Consider the following 26715-nt stretch of genomic DNA (forward strand, 5'->3'; position numbering starts at 1 on the left):
TATGGTAAATTATGACAAGGTTTAACAATGACTATCACAATGTAGAAGCAAATGAACATCCCCTATATCACCCTTCCCATTTAACAACAACAAATTACAAATGTAAAATTATATATTCTTAAAATGAATCACACAGCTAAATGCAAAACTGTAAAGACAATTGATGATTATTTTATACCAATGAACAATTATTTAAAAATAAAATCTACCTATTGTTGTACTGGGCCAAAAACATTCGCACAGTTTTATTGTGTTTATCCTTTAAAAATCACATATTATTATAATATTATAACAACAATTAATTTGTAACAAAGTATATATTAAATAATTTAGATAATTAGATAAAACAACATTTAATAAATACAGTAAACAAATAATTGTTTTAAATAGTAAACAATAGTCAATAACCAAAATAAAATTAATCAAGGTTGTAAATATAACAATAAAACTTTCAGCACTATGAATGAATAAATACTATAACAAAAACAAACGTTATATTTATCTTCACTATATCACTGTTATGACAGTTGGTTTTAGTCAAATATTTGTTTTCTGTAACTTAAATTGCACATAAAGCATAAATTGGTTACTAGGCATTTACACTTTAATTCAATTTATTTAAAAGAAAAAGAAAAAAGAAGTATGAACAGGAAATACATGAGTTATGACAATCGTTTTAGTAGGTTAGGTTACAGAAAACACATTTCTACAGCTGGACTAGAGCTCACCCTATCCGAAAACCCTAATATATCAAAAAAAAACTCTTTAAAAAAAAAAATATATATTACCCCCATCCGCCCCAACAAAAAACACAACAGCAGCAGAAAAAACAAAACGAACATTAATGGCTGAATTTACACAGTCTATTTTAGAAAAACAGGCTTCGTAAATTCGACTCTAAATGTTTAAATATGGTGATTCTTGATTAATAAATAATAATAATAATAAATAATTATTAAAAAGCAGTATCCTTAAAATGAAAACATATGAGATGAGATGAGGTAAGGTTTTTGGTTTTTAAGGTGCATAACAGCCCTCGCCTATTAGCTGCCAAAACATACTGACAATTGTGCATATTTTTGGATAATTTGTACAGAAAATATTAAGTAAATTTGCATAGTGAAACTTCATCCACTGAAATGCTTCATTATGAACGTTTGTCCTCTCTCTACACCTCCCTGAAATAACCATGCTACACCCATGTTTGGAATGTTGTAGTCTGAAAATGTTCCTGATGGTGGTCTCACAATTTAGACTATATAAATCTAGTCGTCGGATGGTTTTTTCGGTACATCTGCATCTTTTGGTTCATCCATATCTATTCTGATACCTGGAAAATAAACCAGTAATTATTTTAATTAATGGGATGATTATTTTTTTTTAAGGAATTAATTCAATAAATGTCTGCATAAAATGTCCTGGACGAAGGAGCCGGCGTAAGTTGACACCTGTGCCCATGACAGGCGTGCGCTACAACAGCTTGCTCTGAATGTGCATGTTAAGCCCTATGACCTGACCTCACCTGAAGCCACAGAAATTCAGGTGCAATGGTTAAGCGATTGGGTTTAATGAGCACTTGTAGGTACTTGTGTAGTGCTCCATATTATGCTTCCCACCAATTACATTATAGGGCTATGAGACACAGAGGGAAAAAAAAGTTGAATGTGTTGAATGCAATACATACAATGGCATGATTGGGCATCCATGTTCAGCAATGGAATTAAGATGCTATTTTACTTTATTCCTTAGTCTTATTATCATCCAGTGTAAGTGGTGGGTACTCCGATCTGGGTCGAGTTTGACCCTCGAGTACTAGAGTCCAATATTTTGGACTCGTGGAGGCCCAAGTAGGTGCTGGGTTCATATCCCAATGCTAGTCCACTGGGTGCATATCTCAGTTATAAGACTAACTACACCAACTTATCTTTCATTCTAAGTTATGTGTTGTTTTATGACACCGTTAGACCACATTATTTATTAACCATCAGCTTTTGAATGTCAAACGTTTGGTAATTCTGACATACAGTAGTCTCCTGAGGAAACTTGTCTCATTTTCCCCATTAGAGGCAAGGTTTTAATGCACTCTCCCACAGACAGGACAGCACATACCATATCATTTGTGAGGCACTGGTTGGGATGGGGAAAAACCCAGTTGGAGAATTGGTCCACTGAGGGATTTCGATCCTTCGACCCAAGCACCTCATGCAAAAACTCTACCAAATGAGGTAAATCCTGTCCCCTTTCACCAACCCATGAGCAGTGCAAGCTTTAAAAGGAAGGAAGGAAATGTTTTATTTAACGACACACTCAACACATTTATTTACGCTTATATGGTTAAGGACCACACAGATACTGAAGGAGGAAACCCGCTGTCACCACTTCATGGGCTACTCTTTCCGATTAGCAGCAAGGGATATTTTATATGCACCATCCCACAGACAGGGTAGTACATACCATGGCCTTTGATATGCCAGTCATGGTGCATTGGCTGGAATGAGAAATAGCCCAATGGACCCACTGACAGGGATCAATCCCAGACTGACTGCGAACCAAGCGAGTGCTTTACCAATGGGCTATGTCCTGCTTCCTTGCTTGAAAAGTTTACAAATTATTGTTCTATATGTATAATATAATCTATTTGTCTTACATTTCTATATATTTTAAAGTTACATTTAAAGAAACGAAAGCTACACTGGACAAAAAATCTGAAAACCTTTGCATGTTCATGATAAAGAGGGTTTTGTGTCAAGCTTTTCATCCAGAGGATTCATTTCTGCATGTAGAGCTTATGAAGATATTTTATAAATTACATACCAGTAATATAGTAAATGCTAAAATGTGAAATGCATATATGTAAGAACTTACCAAGAAATGTTGGAAATCTAGGATGCCCTCCATTGGTATACTCTTGAAATTTGTAGGTTATGATTGATCCGATCTTCGGGGGTTTCCGTCTGTTGGCATCAGTCAGTCTGCAATTGTAATCAGTTGTCATATTTTTACAGGTTTACAAAGATAACTGGTTCATCTCTTTTGTAGTCATTGGTGTACATGTATGCGAATTGACTTGTTAAACATTTAGTGGGAGATTGGGGTGGAATTACACTTATGAGGTGGTGCAGTGGTTAAACCATCGGACTACAGGCTGGTAGTACAGCGTTTGCAGCCTGGTACCGGCTCCAACCCAGAGCAAGTTCTTAAGGGCTCAATGGGTAGGTGTACGGCCACTACACCCTGTTCTCTCTCACTAACCACTAACCAACTAACAACTAACCCACTGTCCTGATCAAATTTTTATTTTTTATTTTTAATTACCCTGATTTCCATGTGCACTATATTAACCCTGGCAATAAAGTGGAGCAATCAGGCGGCAATGCTGTGGATACTGCCATGGTAGTTTCAAGTGTCCACAACACTATATTAACCCTGGCAATAAAGTGGAGCAATCAGTCGGCAATGCTGTGGTAGTTTCAAGTGTACACAGCACTATATTAACCCTGGCAATAAAGTGGAGCAATCAGGCGGCAATGCTGTGGATACTGCCATGGTAGTTTCAAGTGTCCACAACACTATATTAACCCTGGCAATAAAGTGGAGCAATCAGTCGGCAATGCTGTGGTAGTTTCAAGTGTACACAGCACTATATTAACCCTGGCAATAAAGTGGAGCAATCAGGCGGCAATGCTGTGGATACTGCCTTGGTAGTTTCAAGTGTACACAACATTTAGTTTTTTGTGGAACTTTCAATTTTTTATGTCGCTTTTTATTATTCATTTATGTCACTTTTCTTAATTAATTATTCATTAATGTCACTTTTTTTAATTATCTGTTAAACGTTTTGCAATACAGACAAAGTAAACTTCTCTCTTGCATGTTAAAGGGACATTCCTGAGTTTGCTGCAATTTTTAAGATGTTATCGACTAATAAAGACTTTTTAACGACTGTAATTACATGTACATATCAAATATATATTTTTTCTGCATAAAATATTAGTGGCTGTATATTAAACGTGTTTCTGATCGTTCCAATATTTGTACTAGGTTAAATTTCATTTTATTTCCTAAAATATATTTTTTCGTACGTATGAAATTATTTGAAGACAAAATCCAGCTTGGATTTCTTACAAATATTAAGACGATCAGAAACGCATTCAATATACAGACACTGATATTCTAAGCAAGAAACTATATTTAATATATAAGTTTAATCATAGAAATATTTTATTAGTCGGAAACTCAGGAATGTCCCTTTAACTGCAAAACTGCTGTAGAGACAATTTTTTAATGGCATTCTTTTTGCTGTGGCCACTTTCTTAATTATTGCCATTGTTGCTGTTTGTATATTATATGTACTAACAAAACAAACGTTCGAGAAACCAATCACATAGTAGCAAGTAATGAACCCACTTCTTGAATACCCTGCCTTTAAAGGGACATGCCTGTGTTTTGCTGCATTGTAAGATCAAATATTTCTACCATTAAACTTACATATTAAATATATTTTCTTGTTTAGAATATCAGTGTCTGTATATTCAATGTGTTTCTGGTCGTCTTAATATTTGTAAGAAGCCCAAACTAGATTTTGTTTTCAAATAATTTTGTTAGTATGAAAAAAAAAAAATCTTCTAGGAAATGAAATGAAATTTAACCTAGTACAAATATTAGAACGATCAGAAACACGTTTAATATACAGCCACTAATATTTTATGCAGAAAAATATATTTGATAGGTAATTAGAATCGTTAAAAAGTCTCTGTTAGTTGATAACATCTTAAAAATTGCAGCAAACTCTGGAATGTCCCATTAAGAATACAATGTATTTGAAGGATCTGCCGTAAAACATTCTGTCTGACCCGTAAACTGATCAACTCCCTAGTTTGGGTGATCAACTCCCTAGTTTGGGTGATCAACTCCCTAGCGTGGGATTCGGTTGCACAAATATATCTTTGTTTGAGGTGATAAACCATTAATCAAGGAATAATATTCTAAATTTGCAATTAGGTCTATACTTTCAAAATGTCAGCAGTTTGATACTTGTCACAATATTTCTTCCAAATGAATTTTTTTATAAATTATATTTACCCTGAACCGACTTTAAACTCCATTCCATTTGCCATCTTGCACCTGAGAGCCCCTGTACAGAACTGGTTTTTACCCTTGCCTTTCTCATGACCTATGACCCTGGCCTGAAATAGAAAAACACTGGTAAAGAAGAATTCTGCAGAATTAGATGTATACATCAACTATCATAATCTTATTCAGCATCACTGATAGTTGCATCCTTAGATCTTCATCTCCATGCATGTAAAAAAAAGAAAAAGAATTCAATTAAAATTTCATTTTAATAAATTATTTTAATAAATAATTTTTTTGGTTCATCATGCTTTTGGATGAACATTTGTAGATGTAACTAAGGTCAACGACAGTCACTTTTCGGACCCTTGTTTTAGCTTTATGTACAATAAATGTAAGTAACATATCCAATGGTAATATTTTGATATGATATATTTGACAAAAGGTACTTTTTATTTCTTTCATCTTTTAAAACTTAATATTTTGTGCAGAATTATGAAAAATAAAAACATACCGACTTGTAAACAGCGTTGTCCGCTTGTTATAAAATTTCGACAGGGGTCAAGGTTTGTAGACCAGTTTTTATTTTAATGTGACGAAACATTATAATAATATAGCTAATTTCCAATGAAGTCACTTTGCATCTCCTTACAATAACCATAAACCAAGTACATGACGTTTCCGTTTTCAGAACGCTGCAAAGTCCAATGCAAAATTGCTATTGAAATATTTTTGTTCGAACATTACTAATGCACCTGAATGTGTTTGAAGAAAATCTTGTGATTAACAAATTGTACCTTTTGTGAAATATGGATTTCAAGTGAAATTACAATAAGATATGTTTTATTTATTGTGTACGAAACAAGGGTGCAAAAAGTGACTGTCGTCTACCTTAAAAACCAAGTTTCTTTGATGTAGGACTTGTAGTTTGTGAGAAATGGAGCTAAAAAACGAAAAGAGTTTGTTTCGTTTAATGACACTACTGGAGCACATTGATTAATTAATCATCTGCTATTGGATGTCAAACATTTGGTAATTCTGACTCGTAATCATCAGAGGAAACCTGCTAATTTGTTTCCTAATGCAGAAAGCGATCTTTTATATGCACTTTCCCACAGACAGGAAAGCACATACCACGGCCTTTGTCCAGTTGTGGTGCACTGGTTGGAACGAGAAAAACCCCAATAAGCTGAATGGGTGCACCAAGGTGGTTCGATCCTGCAACGCGAACACTCGACCAACTGAGCTAAATCCTTCCCCTGTATGGAGATAAATGCCAAAACTTTAATACTGAGCTGATCACAAAAATTGATGTGCAGTTGCCTCCACCGAGGCAATACTACCAGGGGCCTCCACCGAGGCAACACTACCAGGGACCTCCACCGAGGCAACACTACCAGGGGCCTCCACCGAGGCAATACTACCAGGGGCCTCCAGCGAGACAATACTACCAGGGGCCTCCAGCGAGACAATACTACCAGGGGCCTCCACCGAGGCAATACTACCAGGGGCCTCCACCGAGGCAATACTACCAGGGGCCTCCACCGAGGCAATACTACCAGGGGCCTCCACTGAGGCAATACCACTAAGTAATATATACGTCTTGTGAACCTTTTTACTTTGTAAAAGTGAGACAAAAACAATTTAACACATAAATATTTTCTCAGCATTTCTTACCTCAGCATCATAAAACTTCTTTATCTTGAGCAGTGTGCGAGATCTGGTTCTCTCATACTTCGACTTGGGTTGACGGATCATCAAGCCCTCTCCGCCAAGCTTGATCATTTTCTTCAGCTCGGCATCAAGTTGAGCTTTCCCGGTGCACTTGGTTTGCTCACACAGATGTGCAAACTTTGGCCTATAGAAAACCCCCCAGAAAAATGTCAATATATAGTGTTCAAGCTGGATGCCAAAAATTAACAGCAATTTGGCAAATTTGATCAGAAATTTTGTAGCTAAATTCAAGTGACATTTAGTTAAACAGAGATATTTTAAAAACAGCTATACACTTACAAACAACACAATTTTTTTAATTAGCTTTTTGGCAAATTGATAATGACATATTGGCTATTTGATGTCAAACATTTGATTATAATTTCTATTAGCAGCAAGGAATCCTTTATATGCATTTCCCCACAATCAGGACAGCGCATATCACAGCCTTTAATATACCAGTTGCGGGGCACTGGTTGGGATGGAAAAAAAACCCAGTCGGATAATAAATCCACTGAGAGGGTTTGATCCTGCGATACCAGCACATCAGGTGAGCGCTCTATGGACTGGGTCAGATCCCACCCCTGGCTATGAAAGACACTTTGTATAAAAAAAAGCTTTCTTACTTGTGTTTATCGGAATAATCCTTCAGTTGTTCGTATCGCTTTTCAAATGGTTCTTTTTCCAGACTTGGGCTGTCGAAGACCTGAAGAAAAGAAGATGAGAGATTCCTGAACTATAGGGGATCAATTCTGGCCTACTGGTTTTACATTACTTCTGTCACACATCTGTTAACTCCAGAAAAGAAACAAAACTAACGTTAATCACAAATGGAAAAAGAAAAAAAGAAGTGTTTTATTTAACAACACACTTAATCACAAATGGCTTACTTATTTTTATTACATTTATACTTTCATAAACATATATGTCACTTTGCTTTAGGTTACTTAAGACTTTTATTACATCTCAAATGAACATATTTCTAAAAAAATTATATTACTTCAATTTTATCGTTTAGATTATCCAGTTCCATACATCCAAAGTCTTTTTGGTCGTCCTGATTTTTCCAATACCATGGAATGGATTTTTCATATTTTCAGAAATGCACGTACCTCTGAGAAGTAGTGGTTATAGAGACAAGCTCTAGTCTATATTTTAAGGATATTTCGCATTCCCCGTTTCAACGTCACATAGTCTTGTTTCACTCAATGTAACATTATCCAAATGTGTTGCAGGTTTGTATATTACCCAAACTTAGTGTCGATTTTTATGGATCAAAACTAGGGTCTGTTACTTTAAAATATTAGTTAAAAGTTTGTTTTGTTTAACGACTCCACTAGAGCACATTCATTTATTAATCATCAGATATTGGATGTCAAATATTGGGTAATTTTGACTATGACTATAGTCTTAGAAAGGAAACCAGCTATATTTTTCAGTTAGTAGCAAGTGATCTTTTATATGCACAATCCATAAACAGGATAGTACATACCACAGCCTTTGATATACTAGTCAGTGAGAAATAGCCCAGTTGGCCTATCAACAGGAATCAGGCGAGGGCTTTACCACTGGGAATAATGTAACATTTTCAACACACCTCGTATTTAATTTTCTTCCATCGTTCATCCTCTGGTGTCTTCACGATGCTCACAGTTGACTGAAACTGTCCTCTTCCACCAAAGAGTTCTCCATCGAGGTGCATATCTGTTGGGAGGTCTTTCGTAAACCATTCGGGCGCGATGAAAGCATTGCCAAGCCGAGAGTAGAAACATCTATGAATAACAAAGATCAACAGTTAAAATCTAGTTTGTCAATTTAATCAACATCACTGAATGTAGTACAAATTGTGTGCCTTATTAACTTGAAGTTGATCTCATTGGAATGGGTAATTATAGAGTTTGCAAATTAAATCAACTCAAATAAATAATGGGTTTCTTTAGCACTAAACTGTGTCAACAACATATTAAAATCTTGATTATTATAGTTCATAGCATGTATACATTAAATGTTGATGTCACAGTACAAAAAATAAGAGATTAAAAATGTAATCATTGGTTAACTATAAAATATTCAGATTATTTTCTCCAAAATTTTACATCTTTGTCCAACTTACTCGAAAGGAAAGTTATAGCTATGACCGTTATTAATCATGTTGTGGATTATGACACTGAATTCACCGACACAAGAGAATAACAAACTAACCTTCCATTCCAAAACGCTCGCACTCCATCCAACTTTTCACTAATCCACCAGCCTGTTGGGTCATTAGCTCTGTAGAAGAAAAAGAAAATAATCTCTTACTTTCTTCAAGTAATATGTTTTCAGTTATTTGTCATTTGGAGAATGATATGATTTTGAGTAATTAAAAAAAAACTAGCAAAAGGAAAGAAAAGGAAAGGTTAATTAAAAAAAAAAAATGTATCACAACAGTGACCTCTTATTTTCTTATACTAATAAGTATACATGTAAAGCTGTGTTAAGCAGCCAATTAAAGGGACAAACACTAGTTTCAGCCTATGAAAGTTAACATTACAAACCTGTAACACATTTGGATAAAGTTACAACTGAGTGAAACAAGTGTCTATGACTTTAAAATGGTGAAATACCCTCTAAAAATAGACTAAAACTCGACTCAATAGCTGTTACTTCTCAGACACACGTGCGTTTTTTAAAATATGAGAAATGCATTTTGTGATATTAAAAACACCAGGATGACCAAAATACTTTGAATGTATGGAAATGGATAATCTAAACAATAAAAAATCTTAAGTAAAGTATGATTTCAGTTATCAAAAATGGCTCTAAGTGTTTAAAAACTAGGGTATGTCCCTTTAAGAGATTAATAAATCAATGTGCTCTAGTGGTGTCGTTAACCAAAACAAACTTTTAAATATTTTACTCATTGAGAAACTTACTTCTCGTCGTACTTGTGAGCCAGCAGTAAGCTGACAGCGATGTGAGATTTGAAAGACCTGTTGGGTTTCGGTTCGTCGAGTTCGCACCGATACCGCTCAAACTCGGACCCGAGATAATCCTTGAGGTGTTTACATGTCCGTTTGTTGTACGGGTTTCTCTGTGCATGCCAGCCTTTACACCTGCAACAGACACAACACATTCTAGTCAACTATAATAATTTAGAAGACGACACCAGTCTAGGATCTCGGCAACTGACATTTTAAAAAATAACATATATACAAACTTTATAGTGAGTGTATATCAACCAGACAGAATTATCCTATGCTCATAAACAAAGATATGGGTTGGGGCGGTTGGGGAATATGTAAGATTGTTGTAGGGGATAATAAGAAAGGTGCATGTTCATTCAGGATTGGGTGAGGGTATGTCATGTCATAGGGTTTTACGTGCACATTCAGAACAATCTGTTGTAGCGCATGCCTGTCGTGGGCACAAGAGCCGGCCTTGGCCGGCTCCTCCGTCCATGATAGGAAAGGTGGGGGGAGGGGAGAGGAGGGACCGCCTGCACTGGCAGATGCAAGGGAGCACCAGCAGCCCGATCAAATCGGTAGCAGGCGGGTGGTGGTGGTGGTGGTGCTATGGAATTTTAATGGAGTAGTTAAATGCCAAAGAGAAAAGGGTGCGAAATTTTGATCGAGGGAATTTGGCGCAATTTTGAACGGTCGGTCGAAAGGTAAATGGCCGGTGAGGGTAGACTGGTGAGTGATGTTTATAGTGGGGTTCTGGTCATGCTCCCCTGGAAAATATATTTGAAAAAAATGAAATTCACTTAGATCATGAAAAAAAGAAAAGAAATAAATTTAAAAAGAAATAACTAAAAAATAAAATAAGTTTTATTTATTTTTTAAATAATAATAATAAAAAATTAAACAAAGTTTAACTTAAGTTTAAGTTAAAGTGTTATAATGTTACAGTTAAATTAAATTATTAAATAATATTATTAATAATAAAAATTATATAAGCAAAGGCAACAATCCACTGTAATGTAAAATGTTTCATTAAGAAAAAACCCACCCCGAAAACCCATAAAAACGTGTATATTTGAAATTTGAGATATAACAGAATTAAAAAGACTTTTTTCAGATATAACAATAAAGCTTACGAGCAAGTATAACTGTCGTCTTCTCTCTTGATGGTTACTCCCCCGTCGAACTTCACTGTGTCTCCCGGTTTCATCTCATTCAGCGGCTTCTTACTCTGAGACCTCGTTTTCAGTGAGTCCGCATCTTCAGCTGGGAACACAGTTTAAAGTTTGTGTCATTTAACGACACCACTAGAGCACACTGATTAATCATTCGTCAGCTGTTGCATGTCAAACATTTAGTACTTCTGACATAATTTATAGACTTTAAAATTCATTTTGTTTAATGACATCACTAGAGCAAAACGTTTTTTAAAGTTTGTTTTGTTTAACAACACCACTAAAGCACATTGATTTATTAATCATCGGCTATTGGATGTCAAACATTTGGAGGAAAGCAGTTATATTTTCCCACTGTCCAGCTCAGATTTGTAGGAACAATATCTGGAATGGAGGGACTCGATCTCTAATATTGAGGGTACCAAAGCTTTCGTTTGGGGGGAGGGGGGGGGCGGAGGAGGGGCACAAGCCATTTTTTTAAAATCTATATTCATATAAAGCAGGACAAACAAAAATCATATGTTAACAACCATGTGTAACCAAAAATAACAACATTGGGCTATTTCTCACTCCAGCCAGTGCACCACGACTGGTACCGTACATCAAAGGCCGTGGTATGTGCTATGCTTTCTGGGATGGTGCTTATAAAAAATCCCTTGCTGCCAATCGAAAAGAGTAACCATAAAGTGGCGACAGCGGGTTTCCTCCTTCAATATCTGTGTGGTCCTTAACCATATGTCTGACGCCATATAACCGAAAATAATGCATGGTGTTCTCACCAACGGGTGTGTAAGAAAAGTATATAAAATAAAAATATATACAAATGATCCCTGTTGTGATGAAATATCTTACCTTCATCTGCGTCCGAATCATCGGGGTGACAGAATTCTTTGATGTGCTGTTTTTCTTTACGGAAACACTTGTCCCAGTACTTGCATTTAATCCGCCTCGGTCGGCTACCTTCACCTTTAGAATCATCTGTCGATTTGTCTGTCGTTTTATCCGTATCGTTTTTAGCAGGTTTCTTCTCTGGTGTGGAAGTAGCTTTCGGGTCAGGTTTAATCTTCTTGGTTGGTGAGGAGTCGGTTTCATCCTGTAAGGTGAGAATGAGAATTCAATGAACTGATTCCTACTGGAAGGAAGGAAGGAAGGAAGAAAGGAAATGTTTTATTTAACGACGCACTCAACACATTTTATTTACGGTTATATGGCATCGAACATATGGTTACGGATGACACAGATATTGAGAGAGGAAACCCGCTGTCACCACTTCATGGCTACTCTTTTTCATTAGCAGCAAGGGATCTTTTATATGCACCATCCCACAGACAGGATAGCACATACCCAGTGTTCGAGATTAACAGTATCCCGATATCCCGGGGATACCAGAATTTAATTTTGGATACCAGACTTGAAGAACCCAGTATCCCACCGGGATACCATATAATGTTTTTTTTTTTAATCCTGTGTTTTTATTTTTCGCTAAACAATGAAAGTCGTCATTTACTGGTGAAGTTAAGTAACAGTATTTTCGAGTTCGTACACAGTCTAATGCTATGCCATAACAAGATCTCCGCCAACTTATACCCAGTATAATGCTACACTGAAGCAATAGTGGCGTTGTAATAGACTGGGAATGAAAACAGTGTCGTCCAAGTTTGTTATGATGTTATTTATGAATTTCATTAAAGTGGGATACTAAATTCTCAGGTAGGATGCCACATTTTTAAATGTTATTATCCAACTGGGATACTGCCCAAATTTTTTAATCTCGAACACTGACAGCGACCTTTGTTGCACCAGTTTTGAAGCACTGGCAGGAACAAGAAATAGATCGATCGTGCATCAGGCTATTCCTACAGTGTTTGCTTTTTAGTTTCTTTCAGGGGCGACACGTAGCCCAGTGATAAAAGTGCTCATCTGATGTGCAGTCAGTCTGGGATCGATTCCCATCGGTGGGCCCATTAGGTTATTTCTCATTCCAGCCAGTGCACCACGACTGGTATATCAAAGGCTATGGTATGTGCTATCCTGTCTGTGGGATGGTGGGATGGTGCATATAAAAGATCCCTTGCTACTTATGGAAAAACATACCAGGTTTTTTCTCTAAGATTATATGTCAAAATTACCAAATGTTTGACATCTAATAGCTGATGATTAATTAATCAATGTGCTCTAGTGGTGTCATTAAACAAAAACTTTAACTTATTTACACTGTGTATTACCTCATCATCACTCTGACTCATTGCGTGGGCCATTCTCTTGGCAGCGTTTTTCTTCGCAGCTTTTGTCGGACTGCTAGTGTCCATGGCTTCATCACTGGCCTGGTACGACATTAAGATACACAATGTTGTAATTATAAATTATAAAGTATCACCATTTTGGTCACAGTCACAATAAAAAGTTCAAATAATTTATGAAAAATTTGGGTTAATAAGTCAATGTGTAAAGTGAAAAGAACACTAACAGGATTACAGATCAAGGTGAATAATTTATAGATTGAGATAAATTATTTTCATATATATTTTTCATACAGTGAAACAATTAACATATGTTAGATATTTAATAATTTTATATTTTAAAATATACCAGGTTGTTAATTAAACAAAACAACAACAACAACCACCTCCCCCCCAACCCCCCCCCCCCAAAAAAAAACCCTAACATTATTGTATATTTTGAAATATACACTTGTCTCTTAATTAATTTTAAAAAACAAAATGAATCACAAATTTTCCAACTTCAGCACAAATGATCCATGAAAAAAGTGGTTTAGCTCTAGAGACAGATATTAAATAATTATTGCAAGGAAAAAATACCCCAGAACACTCCTCGAAAAAACTCCATCCCTTTCTTTCTTTCTTTTAAATTATTTCCGTGCTTATATCCAATTAAGGTTCAAACATGCTGTCCTAGGCACACACCTCAACTATCTGGGCTGTCTGTCCAGGACAGTGGGTTAGTTGTTAGTGGTTAGTGAGAAAGAAGAGGGAATAGTAGTCTTGCACCTACCCATTGAGTTGTTAAAAATTGCTCTGGGTGGGAGCCGGTACCAGTGAACCCTATACCTACCATCTGATGGCCTAACCACATCACCGAGGCCGGTCCATATCCCAAAATGGTTTTAGACCACGACACCACCAAGGCCGGTCCATATCCCAAAATGGTTTTAGCAGTCAAGGGGAGACAAATCATACTAACTAGCTGTATATTTACCTGTTTTGACAGTTTCCCTCTCGATTCTCCCATCATCACTGTCGGTTTGACATACTCCTCCTCCTCCTCCTCCTCATCGCTACTGGCCTTAGCCTTAACCGTGTCATCTTCCGGGTGAAGAAACTGTTTTCTGTGGGCGGGGTTATTGCGAAAACACTTGTCCCAGTATTTGCATTTGGGCTTTTTTGTAGAATCTGCAGACATCGCAAGTTTGTGTTACAGTAAACTACAAGAAAGAAAAAAATGGAATTAAAATTAAAATGTTAAACATCTTAAATTAATTGTGTGTGAGTGAGAGAGAGAGAGAGAGAAAGAGAGAGAGAGAGAGAGAGAGAGAGAGAGAGAGAGAGAGAGAGAGAGAGAGAGAGTGTGTGTGTGTGTGTGTGTGTGTGTGTGTGTGTGTGTGTGTGTGTGTTTCAATGTAATGTTTTGCAAAACCAAAGCAGGTGACAGTGAACACACAGAAGTTAAAATATGTATTAATATGTAGAAAATAAACAGTTACTGGTAATCACAGAAATTAGGTGAATAAAAGGAAGAAGGGCCATACCTAATGTGGGGGAGGGGGGGGGGGGGGGGAAGAGGTGTCTTAATTGCATGCCTGCTTTTTTTTTTTACGAAAAGGTGTTCTGAAAATTAAGTTTTAAAAGTGTAAGTTTTGTCTACCTGGAGTAGGTGTTCATGCAGAGAGGGTGTTAAGGGGTGGGTGTCAAAACCCCCTGCTCAAAACAAATTTTCTTTTTTAAAATACATTTTCCGGGGTTAGCATGACCAGAACTTACTAAAAACTTTACTCGACACAGTCTTGAGTCACCCCCTCCCCCTGCATATTTTCCTGAACACACACACTTGCTGTTACTGTTCCAATAATCGTTGTGTACCACCATCCCACTAATTTGTTTTTACTTTTTTTTTAAAACAATATTTATTCATTTGAAATAAATGAAATGGATCAGCAAACAGGCTCTAGGCCTATGTAAACGCCTCTCTACGATATAACTTGACATAATACATTAATTGAATTACCTACCCCACTAATTTTGGGGTAGGTACTGCACTGTGGAGGGTTGGAACCCCTTCAAGGATGATAATTGTGCCTCAGATTACCATCTAGATCACACCCGTCATGCTTTCATGCTGTGTGTTTTAGCTTTTTATTTCAGGAGTTTTATCACGTTCTGCAAAAATAACAAAAACCCACCCGTATGTGACTATGTCTGAAAAAATAATATTTGAAATGGGAGTAGAACATTCACATTATGAGGAACCAACTAATAGTTTTTTTCGTGTTAGTATTGCATGTAGTACTTTGATATCGACATAGGCCTATCTGACAAAAATAAATTACAAGTAGTCAGTGTTAAGATTAAGAAGCACTCTTACTTGGCCACACTGTTCGGGGTAGATCAAAGACTTGGTCTGTCTGAATTCATGTCATGTCCGCTGCTTTATATATGGTAGATTATCGAAATTAACAACTTGTTCAGACATGTTTCCAAGAACCCCGCCCACTTTTGTTTTCTGGATGCAACCCGAGCGGTGTATAGATCTAAAAATAATCAAAGAAACAGAAAAAAATGTGAGTTTGAATTAACAAGAACATAAAACACAAATTAACAATAACTAAAGAAGGCGGTGTTGCTATATAAAGAAAATAATCGGTGAAAAACCAGAAAAATGAGGCAGATGTTTGTTTACTTCCGCAGTTATTTTTAGTACAATGACGTCTTGTGCGCAATGCTAAAAATAACTTCAAAAGACTACACTTATGTTCGGAACCGCTCGGCTAAGCCTCCGAATCGTACCGGAAAATCCATAATCGACCAAATAATTATGAATGAATGTTTAACAACACACCAGCACAACAATATTTATGATATCGGGTACCAAACAATGTTAAACATATGAATGAAAGAATGATCATCATCAATATATATATATAAAACACAATCCAGTATTAAATTAAAACAATGTAACAAGTAGGCCTACAAGTATATTAAAATTTCGAGTAGGCCTTTATATAAATATATCACAGATAAGTATATTCAAATTTCGAGTATATATAAATATATCACAGATAAGTATATTCAAATTTCGAGTATATATAAATATATGACAGGTAAGTATATTAAAATTTCGAATAAAAGTCAACATCTTGTAAAAAGTTCAAAATAAGTTAAAAGGTAGGGTCAACTCAAACAAGAGCCTTATGTGTTGGAAAGATGCATGCTATTAGGCCTATTGGTAGGGTACGTTCCAGCAAAAACGACCACTCACGATACCCAAGTGATACTTTTCTTTTCTTTGGGACGACGTAATTGGTCAGTTTTGTGATTTTAGATGGGAAAGTCTACTTAAAGGGTTTTACAGAATGCCTTACAGTAATAAAGCAGGAAGGCTGATAAGTCCATTACGATTTGAGGGATATTCGTGCGGTTATCACACAATACCGTCTAAATATACACCTGCCAGTCAGGAACCACAGGTACAGGTCACGGAAAGAAAATACCAATTAACCAAAAAAACCCCACTCCGATTATTATTTCAGTACATGGATTAATTTATGTACAAAACACAATGCAGTTATTTCAACACTTTGACAATGGTGGTTTATTTTTTGTATTGAAATATAATATATAATTGTTCCTGGCTTACTGGGATGGATATTATTACAGAACATTGCGATGCATTTGCAATAATCAGGTATGTTTTGTTTCTTCATTTCGAAGACTAATTCCTGACGTGACACGTTAGGTATTACGTAACAACCAGCTCGCCAGAGGGCGTATTCACTGGGATGGTACAAAATGGCTGCGCCCGTTATATATAATAGCCGTCACATTTAACCGTTTTATTAATTACTGTAACTATACGATTATACTTGTTGATATTAAGCAATAATGTGCATTATATATCGTTGAATATGCATATCAGGCCAAATGCCTTAATTGTCCCCTCCTTTAAGGAATGAATTGAAATGATTCCATCACATTTCGTTTTTCAAATATATGTACTATGGTATTTTTCTCGCCAGTTTAAGATGACTGCACTCCACTAAAATGAGGTGAACCGTCAGTGTACCCCGACAGTTGCTCACACTGGGGTGGATGATCATTGTTCAGAATAAATGAATGCGTCAAGAATGTATGATACCAGCACGACACAAGAGCATTTCATTCTCCTAGGACACACTGAAGCTTGTTCGCAATCGCACCGTTCCAGTCATCTTGCCATGTCGAAACAAATATACTTGCATAATGTATTGGTTAATACATAGGCGTATTGGCTCCCATTTTGTAGGGGGCAGGCTGGTTTTGGAGGGGAACAAGCAGGCTGCCCGAATGTGGATAACAACGTTTTTCTCCTGTATTAGCATTGCTGCTAAACAAGTTTATATAGGGTTACAAATGAATCACTACACTTTTTTTTTAACATAAATTACAACTAATTTTACGACCAGAATGATGGAAATACATGGTAAAAAGGCCTCATTAAAAAAGGCCTGAGTTTAGCACAGTTTGCCCGAATATCTCTATCGTTTTTGCCCAAATTTCAGGATTTGATCCATCGTTAGGGGGTTAATATCATGTTTATGATCTATGTAAGAGACACTAACCCTGACATGATTGAAATCCAGCAGTGTATGCCTTTCCGTAACCCCTGATGTCAGGCATTCTCATAGAAATTAATTATTGCATCTGACGGAAAAACTAGCACAACCCACAGAATGCGCCATTGGCGCAACAAATAGTGGTAACTTGATAAAATGTGACAACCAATCCAAACAAGCTACCCTTAAAACATGTAGCATCCAGTTTATCTATGGAATAACAAATGATATTAACAGACATAAAGAATGCATATAGCATTTATGCAACAACAACAAAACAAAATATAATAAATAAATAAATATTAAATATTATAATAAATAAATAAATAAATAAATAAATAAATAAGCGCAGTATGTTACTCATTTCTTTTTCTCCTCCTTCATTTAGGCCTATAACGTCTTTACACAAAATTGTATTCTCATGAATAATTTCATTATCTATCGTACTTCCCAAATGTACAATAAAGGTATGCTGAGGTTCGTGTTAACTGATCATACTTATTAGGAAATGGCATGATAGCAGTAATAATGCGTCAGCTAATATACTGTTGATGCGGACAGCACTAGTAGAATAAAAATTCTAGTAAGACTGAGGTATCACACTGCTCACTGGGCCCTTGGGCGCAAGATTGAAGACAGAAAGGAAATGTTTTATTTAACGACGCACTCAACACATTTTATTTACGGTTATATGTAGCGTCGGACATATGATTAAGGACCACACAGCTATTGAGGGAAGGAAGGAAACGGTTTATTTAACGACGCACTCAACACATTTTATTTACGGTTATATGGCGTTGGGACATATGGTTAAGGACCACACAGATATTGAGGGAGGAAAACCGATGTCACCACTTCATGGGCTACTCTTTTCGATTAGCAGCATGGGATCTTTTATATGCACCATCCCATAGACAGGATAGGATATACCACGACCTTTGATGTATCAGTCGTGGAGCAAATAGTCCAATGGGCCCACTGACGAGGATCGATCCCAAACCGACCGCACATCAAGCTAGCGTTTTACCACTGGGCTACGTGGGTTGGGCGCAAGAAATCTGCATTAAAATGATGCCAGGATGATTGTTCACAATACATGTATTTCAAGGGTGAATCATGAGGTAATTTCTGTGTGTGTTTATATATCCTACCTACTCAAAAGGCTGACGCAGACGCAAAAGTTAGAAGAAAAAAAGAGAAAAGGAAAGTCTATTTGTTTTAAAGATACCAACTCTTGTTTTAAACTACGGTTGCTGATTGTCTAGCCAAAAATCATTCTGGTTATTTCCATTCTTGATCTTCAGCATGAGAAAGAAATCTCGCTGCCGCCACATAGACTTCTCTTGCGAAATAGCTGCAAGGTATATCCTCTTATATTTCCATAGACAGAACATCACATACCACGGTATTTGTAATAACTATCCTGGACACTCGTTAGAATGGGAAGAGCAGGGGCAGATCGAGGATTTTGTAAAAGGAGTGTGGAGAGTTACAAAATTATAAAAAGGGTAACTTGAGTTTGTCTACGACAAATAATCCAAGCTCTCAAAAAGGAGCGAGATCTTTTTTTCTTCTTCTTTTTTTTTTTAGCGGGGGGGGGGGGGGGGGAGTTTGATGGCATCCTCCCATAAATGTTTTGAAAAAAAAGATGCCCAAAGACGTGCCTTCAGGGCAATTTAGTGTACATAAAGATGCCCAGAGACGTGCTTTCAAGGTAATTTAGTGCACATAAAGATGCCCAGAGACGTGCTTTGAGGGCAATTTAGTGTACATAAAGATGCCCAGAGACGTGCTTTGAGGGCAATTTAGTGTACATAAAGATGCTCAGAGACGTGCTTTCAAGGTAATTTAGTGTACATAAAGATGCCCAGAGACGTGCTTTGAGGGCAATTTAGTGTACATAAAGATGCCCAGAGACGTGCTTTGAGGGCAATTTAGTGTTGTATATTATGAATTTAAAAAACAAACAAAAAGTCATTAAAGAAGGCACTCTAAACGGGCTGGATGGAAAGTCACGGGACCCCCCCCCCCCCCCCCCCCCCCCCCCCCCCCCCCCCTCCTGGATCCGCCAATAGAGGAGGTAGGGAATCCGATAGGTCCACGGTCCAACCCATCATATCTCAACTAAGTGCTCTACCACTAACCTTTCATAGACTATTTGGAATAATAGTAATATACTAAAAGACAGAAAAACTATACTATATAAGAATTTCATTGAAAAAGGCGTTATATTTTTATATGATTTACGAGATAGCCCAGGGCAGTTTATGGATTATAACACTTTTAATACAAAATATAATATACTATCAATTTTTTAGAATATGCGTCTTTAATATGTGCAATGAAATTATTTATACGAAATAAAACAAATTTAAATAAACAAACATACGAAGTGCCTAAACATCCCGTATTTGCTTCGAAAATAAAGCTTCTTGAGAAAAACAAATCGGGAAGTAGAGAAAAAGTACTGAATAATGCTACTGTAGTTCCTCCATCACAATTAAAATATTCTCGTGAAGGATGCTGTTTTCCTACTTCAAAATGGGCAAAGTATTATAGTCTGCCATTCATGATTTTGAAAGACCCAACTCTACTATGGTTTCAGTACCAATTTTTACATAGGATTATACCAACAAATTAGTTTTTATATAAAATAAAGTATATTGCTTCCAGTACTTGTAACTTTTGTAATCCGCAACCAGAAACATTGCAACACTTGTTTTATGATTGCCCTAACGTCAGTGAACATTGGAAAACTATAGAACAATGGTTACAGCAAAAAGACAAACATATTCAGCTTGATAAAAGTATGGTTTTATTCGGCAGCATACATACAAATCATTAATTTGTGAATTGGCTTATTGTCAATGTAAATCATTATGTATTATCATATTATGTAGAACAAAACTTCAAAATAATATACTTCATATAACTGGAATTAAAAATGTAATTACAGATAAACTACAAATAGAGAAATACATACTCTATAAAAACTGTTCACATAAAGAGTTTGATGAAAACTTGGCACCTTGGCAAAGATGTCTAGAAAATTAAACTTAGCCTTAAAGGGACACACCCTAGTTACGGCTAGTTGTTAACCATTACGGCGTTGTTTTTCGCTATTAAACCCATTTTTTTCACAAATAAAATTGCAATTTACTTACCGTTTATTATTTAGAATATACATTTCCATTCACCTGAAGTGTTTTTTGGTAATCCTGGTAATCCTGGTGTTTGTAATACCACAAAATGCATTTTTCGTATTTCTGAAAAACGGACGCACGTTTGAGAAAAAAACCGTTGAGCAGACAAGGTCTAATCTATTTTTAGACGGGATATTTCCATTTCAATGTCACAGACGTTGGTATACCACGTGACCGTTATCATTTTGGTTCGGTTTGTTTTCTCGTGCACTGTCACGGGGATTCTATAATTCCCGTAACTGAATAAAACACGATTATCAAAATATCTCTCCTAACTGTATATCTATTAGATCTCTCTGTAACAGGCTGTTAAACCCTAGTATGGCTCGTCTCTAGGTATGATCAGAGATACGATCTTATATAAAGTATATATTATTATAGCACGTTAGTTCACTAGAAACACAACAAAAACACAATACACTTTGGAATCTGTATTAACCTACGCTGACAAATGTACAGCCGTAGTAGTTAATTAATAACAACAATAATAACAACCCAGAACTGATCACTTAATTAGTTAATCTCTAGGTGTCTAGTTACACAATATGCGAATCACTTCACCGTGACACAACACCCACACGTGTGATAATTGAGACGCTTCCAGGATAAGTTAATTAATAAAGGAATTACCACTCTATTCCTAACTGGTTAATTTTTAATTAACCCTTACTACTCGTTCAGTAACGTGTGATAATTGAGAAACGCTTCTTGGGGAACTTAATTAATAAAGGAATTACAGCTCTATTCCTAACTGGTTAATTTTTAATTAACCCTAACTACTCATTCAGTAACCTTGTAACACAGAATTAATACTGGTACCTATCACAATAAAAACAATAACCTACAGTTTACCTAGGTCTTCTAGGATGACTGGCTAAGCTTTATATTACCAACTACTCGTATAAAATATAGAACAGTAAGACTACGATTTACTTCGTCAGATGACCGAAGACACTGTCTAAAGAATATTGGTATAATACAGTATTAAAATATTAAAAGTCACATCAATCACATCAAGGTTATACACAGAGCAGAAATAAAATATTTACCAGTCCAAACGGACAACGTTCCCGAGAAGCCTTCCTTTTCTGGTTCTCCTCCATATCTCTAAAAACTAGCTATTTATTATTAAAATCAGAATTCGCCTGGGGGTACAAGGCGGTACCTCCCCCTATCATCTGATATTTCCACCGCGACCAAGCGGTATTATTTCTCTCTGATCGTCAGACTTACTGACGCCATCGTCGCCAAATCACGGTCGTCGAAACCGCACTCGCAGAGGTATTACGTAACTACTCGCCACATGGCCTCCACAGCTGGACTAAGTGCATATTGGAATGCCCGATCGCGCGAAGTATTACGTAACAAGTTGCCCACCTGGGCTACGTGCAATGAACTGCACACGGCCCTCTAACACAATTAAAATCGCCACAGGCGAAACAAATTTAAGAGCATATTCCGTCACATGCACGGTTCGCGCAATCAACATCCGATTTGTTGTTGTTCATTTGTGAGATTTGTCTTCACAGTTCGTGAACATTTTCAGTAACAATAAAGTTCAGACAAGTAAGTATCTCAATACAAAACGTTACAAACCCTTAAAACCAATAATTTTGCTAAGTCCTACGATATCTGGAGAGGGGATACAACCAGGACAGAACAGTTGGAACATGTCCAGGAGAGGTGAAAAGAACGCACCCCAAGTCTGTGAAATTTGTCGTGACGTAGGCATTGTTGTGCTTCGAGCGACATCTACCGGTGACATCAGAATACAAACTTTCAAAATTATTGGGACATGGTATTTATCGATATAAAACCTGCTTTTTCACTCCATTTGATAAAAACGTGATCTAAGTGTGTTACAGGTAGATTAACCAAATTATAATTTATTTTCGCTGGATGGATCTAGGGTGTGCGGCTTTAATAGTTAAAAATAACTCCAATATAAGACACATACTGTTTTTGTTTGTGACCTAAAAGCCAATAACGTTTGTTTTCTATATTTGGAAACATGGATTTTTCTTTTCTTATTTTCTCTCTATCTAGCTGTTTAAATTCTCTTTTGTTATATATTTATTCTGTCATTAATTTTGTGCTCCAAATTTGACTGTTTCAATTAACTAGTAATTTGATTGAATGCACTTTATATTTATGTATCTATTGTAAGATAGATTTCAGTGCCCCAACCCTGACATTAGCAATATATAAATATCTGGGGCAATAAATATTTTAAAAAAAACAAAAAAACTTTTATAGACAAAATATTTTAGACATGTCACGTATGCAAAGGTAGCGCTTGACAAAATTAGCAACCTCTCTCGATGGTAAGTCTGGAATTACCCGAGTTTAAAAACAGAAAGAAAATAAAAGAACCCAATCAAGTTTAGCGTATTGGTTGATGTCTGTATTTGCAGGGTAGTACACACCACAATATTAGTATAACCAGTGTTGATTATTCCCTGTAGGTTGTGCTCATGACGGGTGAGACCGGTGGGGCAGGATATGCTCACCTGTCGCGAACCCCTGATGTCTAAGCTAGTCCTGGTCGTGGTAGTCATCTTACGGGCGGGGGCGGGACGTCCCCCAGTGGTAAAGCGCTCGCCTGACGCACGGTCTGTCTGGGATCGATGCCTGTCGGTGGGCCCATTGGGCTATTTCTCGTTCCTGGCGGGACGTCGCCAGTGGTAAAGCGCTCGCCTGATGCACGGTCTGTCTGGAATTGATGCCTGTCGGTGGGCCCATTGGGCTATTTCTCGTTCCTGGGCGGGACGTCGCCAGTGGTAAAGCGCTCGCCTGATGCACGGTCTGTCTGGAATTGATGCCTGTCGGTGGGCCCATTGGGCTATTTCTCGTTCCTGGCGGGACGTCCCCCAGTGGTAAAGCGCTCGCCTGATGCACGGTCTGTCTGGAATTGATGCCTGTCGGTGGGCCCATTGGGCTATTTCTCGTTCCTGGCGGGACGTCCCCCAGTGGTAAAGCGCTCGCCTGACGCACGGTCTGTCTGGAATTGATGCCTGTCGGTGGGCCCATTGGGCTATTTCTCGTTCCTGGCGGGACGTCCCCCAGTGGTAAAGCGCTCGCCTGACGCACGGTCTGTCTGGAATTGATGCCTGTCGGTGGGCCCATTGGGCTATTTCTCGTTCCTGGCGGGACGTCCCCCAGTGGTAAAGCGCTCGCCTGACGCACGGTCTGTCTGGAATTGATGCCTGTCGGTGGGCCCATTGGGCTATTTCTCGTTCCTGGCGGGACGTCCCCCAGTGGTAAAGCGCTCGCCTGACGCACGGTCTGTCTGGAATTGATGCCTGTCGGTGGGCCCATTGGGCTATTTCTCGTTCCTGGGCGGGACGTAGCCCAATCTCATTAAAATCAGATCCACTGGCCTGTACTATAGCGGAGCTGATTTTAATCAGATTGGATGTAGCCCATTGGTAAAGTGCTCGCTTGATGTGCGGTCAGTTTGGGATCGATCCCCGTCTATGGGCCCATTGGGCTTTTCTCGTTGCAGCCAATGCACCACGACTGGTATATCAAAGGCCGTGGTATGTGCTATCATATCTGTAGGATGGTGCATATAAAAGATCCCTTGCTACTAATGGAAAAATGTAGCGGGTTTTCTCTCCAAGACTATATGTCGAAATTACTAAAATGTTTGACATCCAATAGCCGATGATTAATAAATCAATGTGCTCTATTGGTGTCGTTAAACAAAACAAACTTCAACAAACGTTTCCTAGGGGTGGTGCAAGAGGTATAGTATGAAACATTCTGTTACGGATCTCCTATGGCAGTCCTCCTAAGGACCAGCACCTGGTCGTGGGTCATGGAAGCAAACACGACTTTGCCTAACTTCCTTTCGGCTCTGTCTTTTGCAGAGATTCGATTTTGATATCGGAATACGGATTTGTCGTTGAGACGGACTGGTTATTTGTAGTGTGGCTTTACAATGTGCTATCTCAAGGTTACAGTACCACAGTTCGCTATTTTCACATTTACCTCTCACAAATAGCTGCACGTTGATCAATACCACTTGCATATTTAATGACTCGGGAATGTCAAAAGTATAAAGTACGTGTTCGCCGTTGTAAAAAGGGTTGCGTTCAGTATAACTAGGTTCCTGTCTTATCAAATTAAGTAATTAAAGTTAAAGTTTCTTTTGTTTAACGACACCACTAGCATATTGATTAATTAATCATCGGCTATTGGATGTCAAACATTTTGTAATTCTGACACGTAGGCCTAGTCATCAGCAAAAGTTTGTTTAATTTAAGGACGCCACTAGAGCACATTGACTTTTTATCTTATCATCGGCTATTGGACGTCAAACATACGGTCATTCTGACACTGTTTTTAAGAGGAAACCCGCTGTCGCCACATAGGCTACTCTTTTACGACAGGCAGCAAGGGATCTTTTATTTGCGCTTCCCGCAGGCAGGATAGCACAAACTATGGCCTTTGTTGAACAAGTTATGGATCACTGGTCGGTGCAAGTGATTTACACTAGAGCCTTGCGGAGCACTCACTCAGGGTTTAGAGTCTGTATCTGGATTAAAAATCCCATGCCTCGACTGGGATCCGAACCCAGTACCTACCAGCCTGTAGACCGATGGCCTAACAACGACGCCACTGAGGCCGGTACCTAGTCATCAGAGAAAACCCGCTACATTTTTTCCTAATGCAGCAAGGGATCTTTTACATGCATTTTCCCACAGACAAGAAAGCACATACCACGGCCGTTGACCAGTTGTGGTTGGAACGAGAAAACCCCCAGTCAGTTGAAGGGATCCACCGAGGTGATTAGATGCTGCGACGCAAACACCTCAAGGGAACATTTAACCGACTGAACTAAATCCAGCCCCTCTAAAGTTTTATAAAATCAGATTATCCACACAATTTCGCAAGTTGACCGCCGGAAGCTAGAAAAGGCCGTCAGAGACAGATGAGTTGCACACGACAGCAAACTTGTCAACTACAGGTCTGGCATAACGTTACGAATTGTTCGCCTCAACTGAACGCGCTCCCAATTCCATTGACCGCTCTCTAAAAAAATCGAAAATATATATATATATATATTGCGGTAGTGATGATGATGATGATAGTTGTGATGGTAGTGATGATGATGGTAGTGGTGGCTGTAGTTTACAAGTATATATATATATATATATATATATATATATATATATATATTTTTTTTTTTTTTTTTTTTTTTTTTTTTATACTAGTAAATTAAATGATTTGCTTGCGATTTTGCTATGGTAAATGCATTGTATTGGTGGAGTTCGCTAGCGCCATCATAAACCGCAACATTTGATAAACCTGTTGTCGATCACTAGCTGTGAAGGGACATAACTCACCGGAGGGATCGTAAATAGCTGCGAAAATACCTGTTTTAGTAGTACCGCTTAAAGTGCACTATGTGCCGGATTCCCGTTACGCATCCACTCGTTGTGTTTGTTATTCCTCGAATCGAAGGTGTCACAGCAACATGTGGGGTACGGTCGTAAACAGACGAAGCTGGTCGCTGCAAGAGGCACCGTTTGATATACACGTGTCGAGAAAACTCAATAAGAAAGCAGCATGTCTGGTGACATGTATAATTCCTTTATTATATGAATAATCTGCAGGATTAAATTTTCGCCATCTGTTTGCTGCCCAATGCATATAAAATTCTTGATCATTGTTGGAAGCGATTTGTAAAGACCCACGAGCACGTGCCGCAGTAGTATTTTAAGAGATCAATATTCCGGCGTTTCGGTCTTTCATATGTATCCTTCAAGATTTGATTT

At 37.6% G+C, this 26715-nt stretch overlaps 1 protein-coding gene across 3 annotated transcripts; it reads right to left on the reverse strand.

Moving 5' to 3' along the window:
- Window positions 1-435: 435 nt before the first annotated feature.
- On the reverse strand, window positions 436-23585 carry LOC121389029. Of its 3 annotated transcripts, none has more exons than XM_041520626.1 (14): window positions 23443-23585; window positions 15503-15668; window positions 14120-14345; window positions 13129-13227; window positions 11756-11996; window positions 10865-10994; window positions 9702-9881; window positions 8989-9057; window positions 8384-8558; window positions 7413-7492; window positions 6751-6931; window positions 5083-5186; window positions 2866-2972; window positions 436-1330 (listed from the first exon to the last, which is right to left on the reverse strand). In XM_041520626.1, the coding sequence occupies exons 3-14, from the start codon at window positions 14321-14323 to the stop codon at window positions 1266-1268; spliced, it is 1635 nt and encodes a 544-aa protein (XP_041376560.1). In that variant the 5' UTR covers window positions 14324-14345; window positions 15503-15668; window positions 23443-23585; the 3' UTR covers window positions 436-1265. The 3 variants fall into 3 exon arrangements, with proteins under 3 accessions (XP_041376560.1, XP_041376561.1, XP_041376559.1); XM_041520627.1 differs by lacking the exon at window positions 23443-23585 and adding an exon at window positions 15790-15824; XM_041520625.1 differs by lacking the exon at window positions 23443-23585 and having other exon boundaries at window positions 15503-15822.
- Between the last annotated feature and the right edge of the window lie 3130 nt (window positions 23586-26715).

The sequence above is a fragment of the Gigantopelta aegis genome, chromosome 14, assembly GCF_016097555.1.
Source record: "Gigantopelta aegis isolate Gae_Host chromosome 14, Gae_host_genome, whole genome shotgun sequence".
Lineage (NCBI taxonomy): Eukaryota > Metazoa > Mollusca > Gastropoda > Neomphalida > Peltospiridae > Gigantopelta > Gigantopelta aegis.

What these genes read in the sequence shown, in the direction of transcription:
- LOC121389029 (XM_041520626.1), bottom strand. Translation starts at nt 14,323, where the DNA reads ATGTCTGCAGATTCTACAAAAAAGCCCAAATGCAAATACTGGGACAAG. An exon ending in GCTCACAAGTACGACGAGAA is followed by an intron (nt 9,058 to 9,701) that starts GTAAGTTTCTCA and finishes TTTCTTCTACAG; the next exon opens with AGCTAATGACCCAACAGGCT. An exon ending in GGAAGAAAATTAAATACGAG is followed by an intron (nt 7,493 to 8,383) that starts GTGTGTTGAAAA and finishes TCTTTTCTTCAG; the next exon opens with GTCTTCGACAGCCCAAGTCT.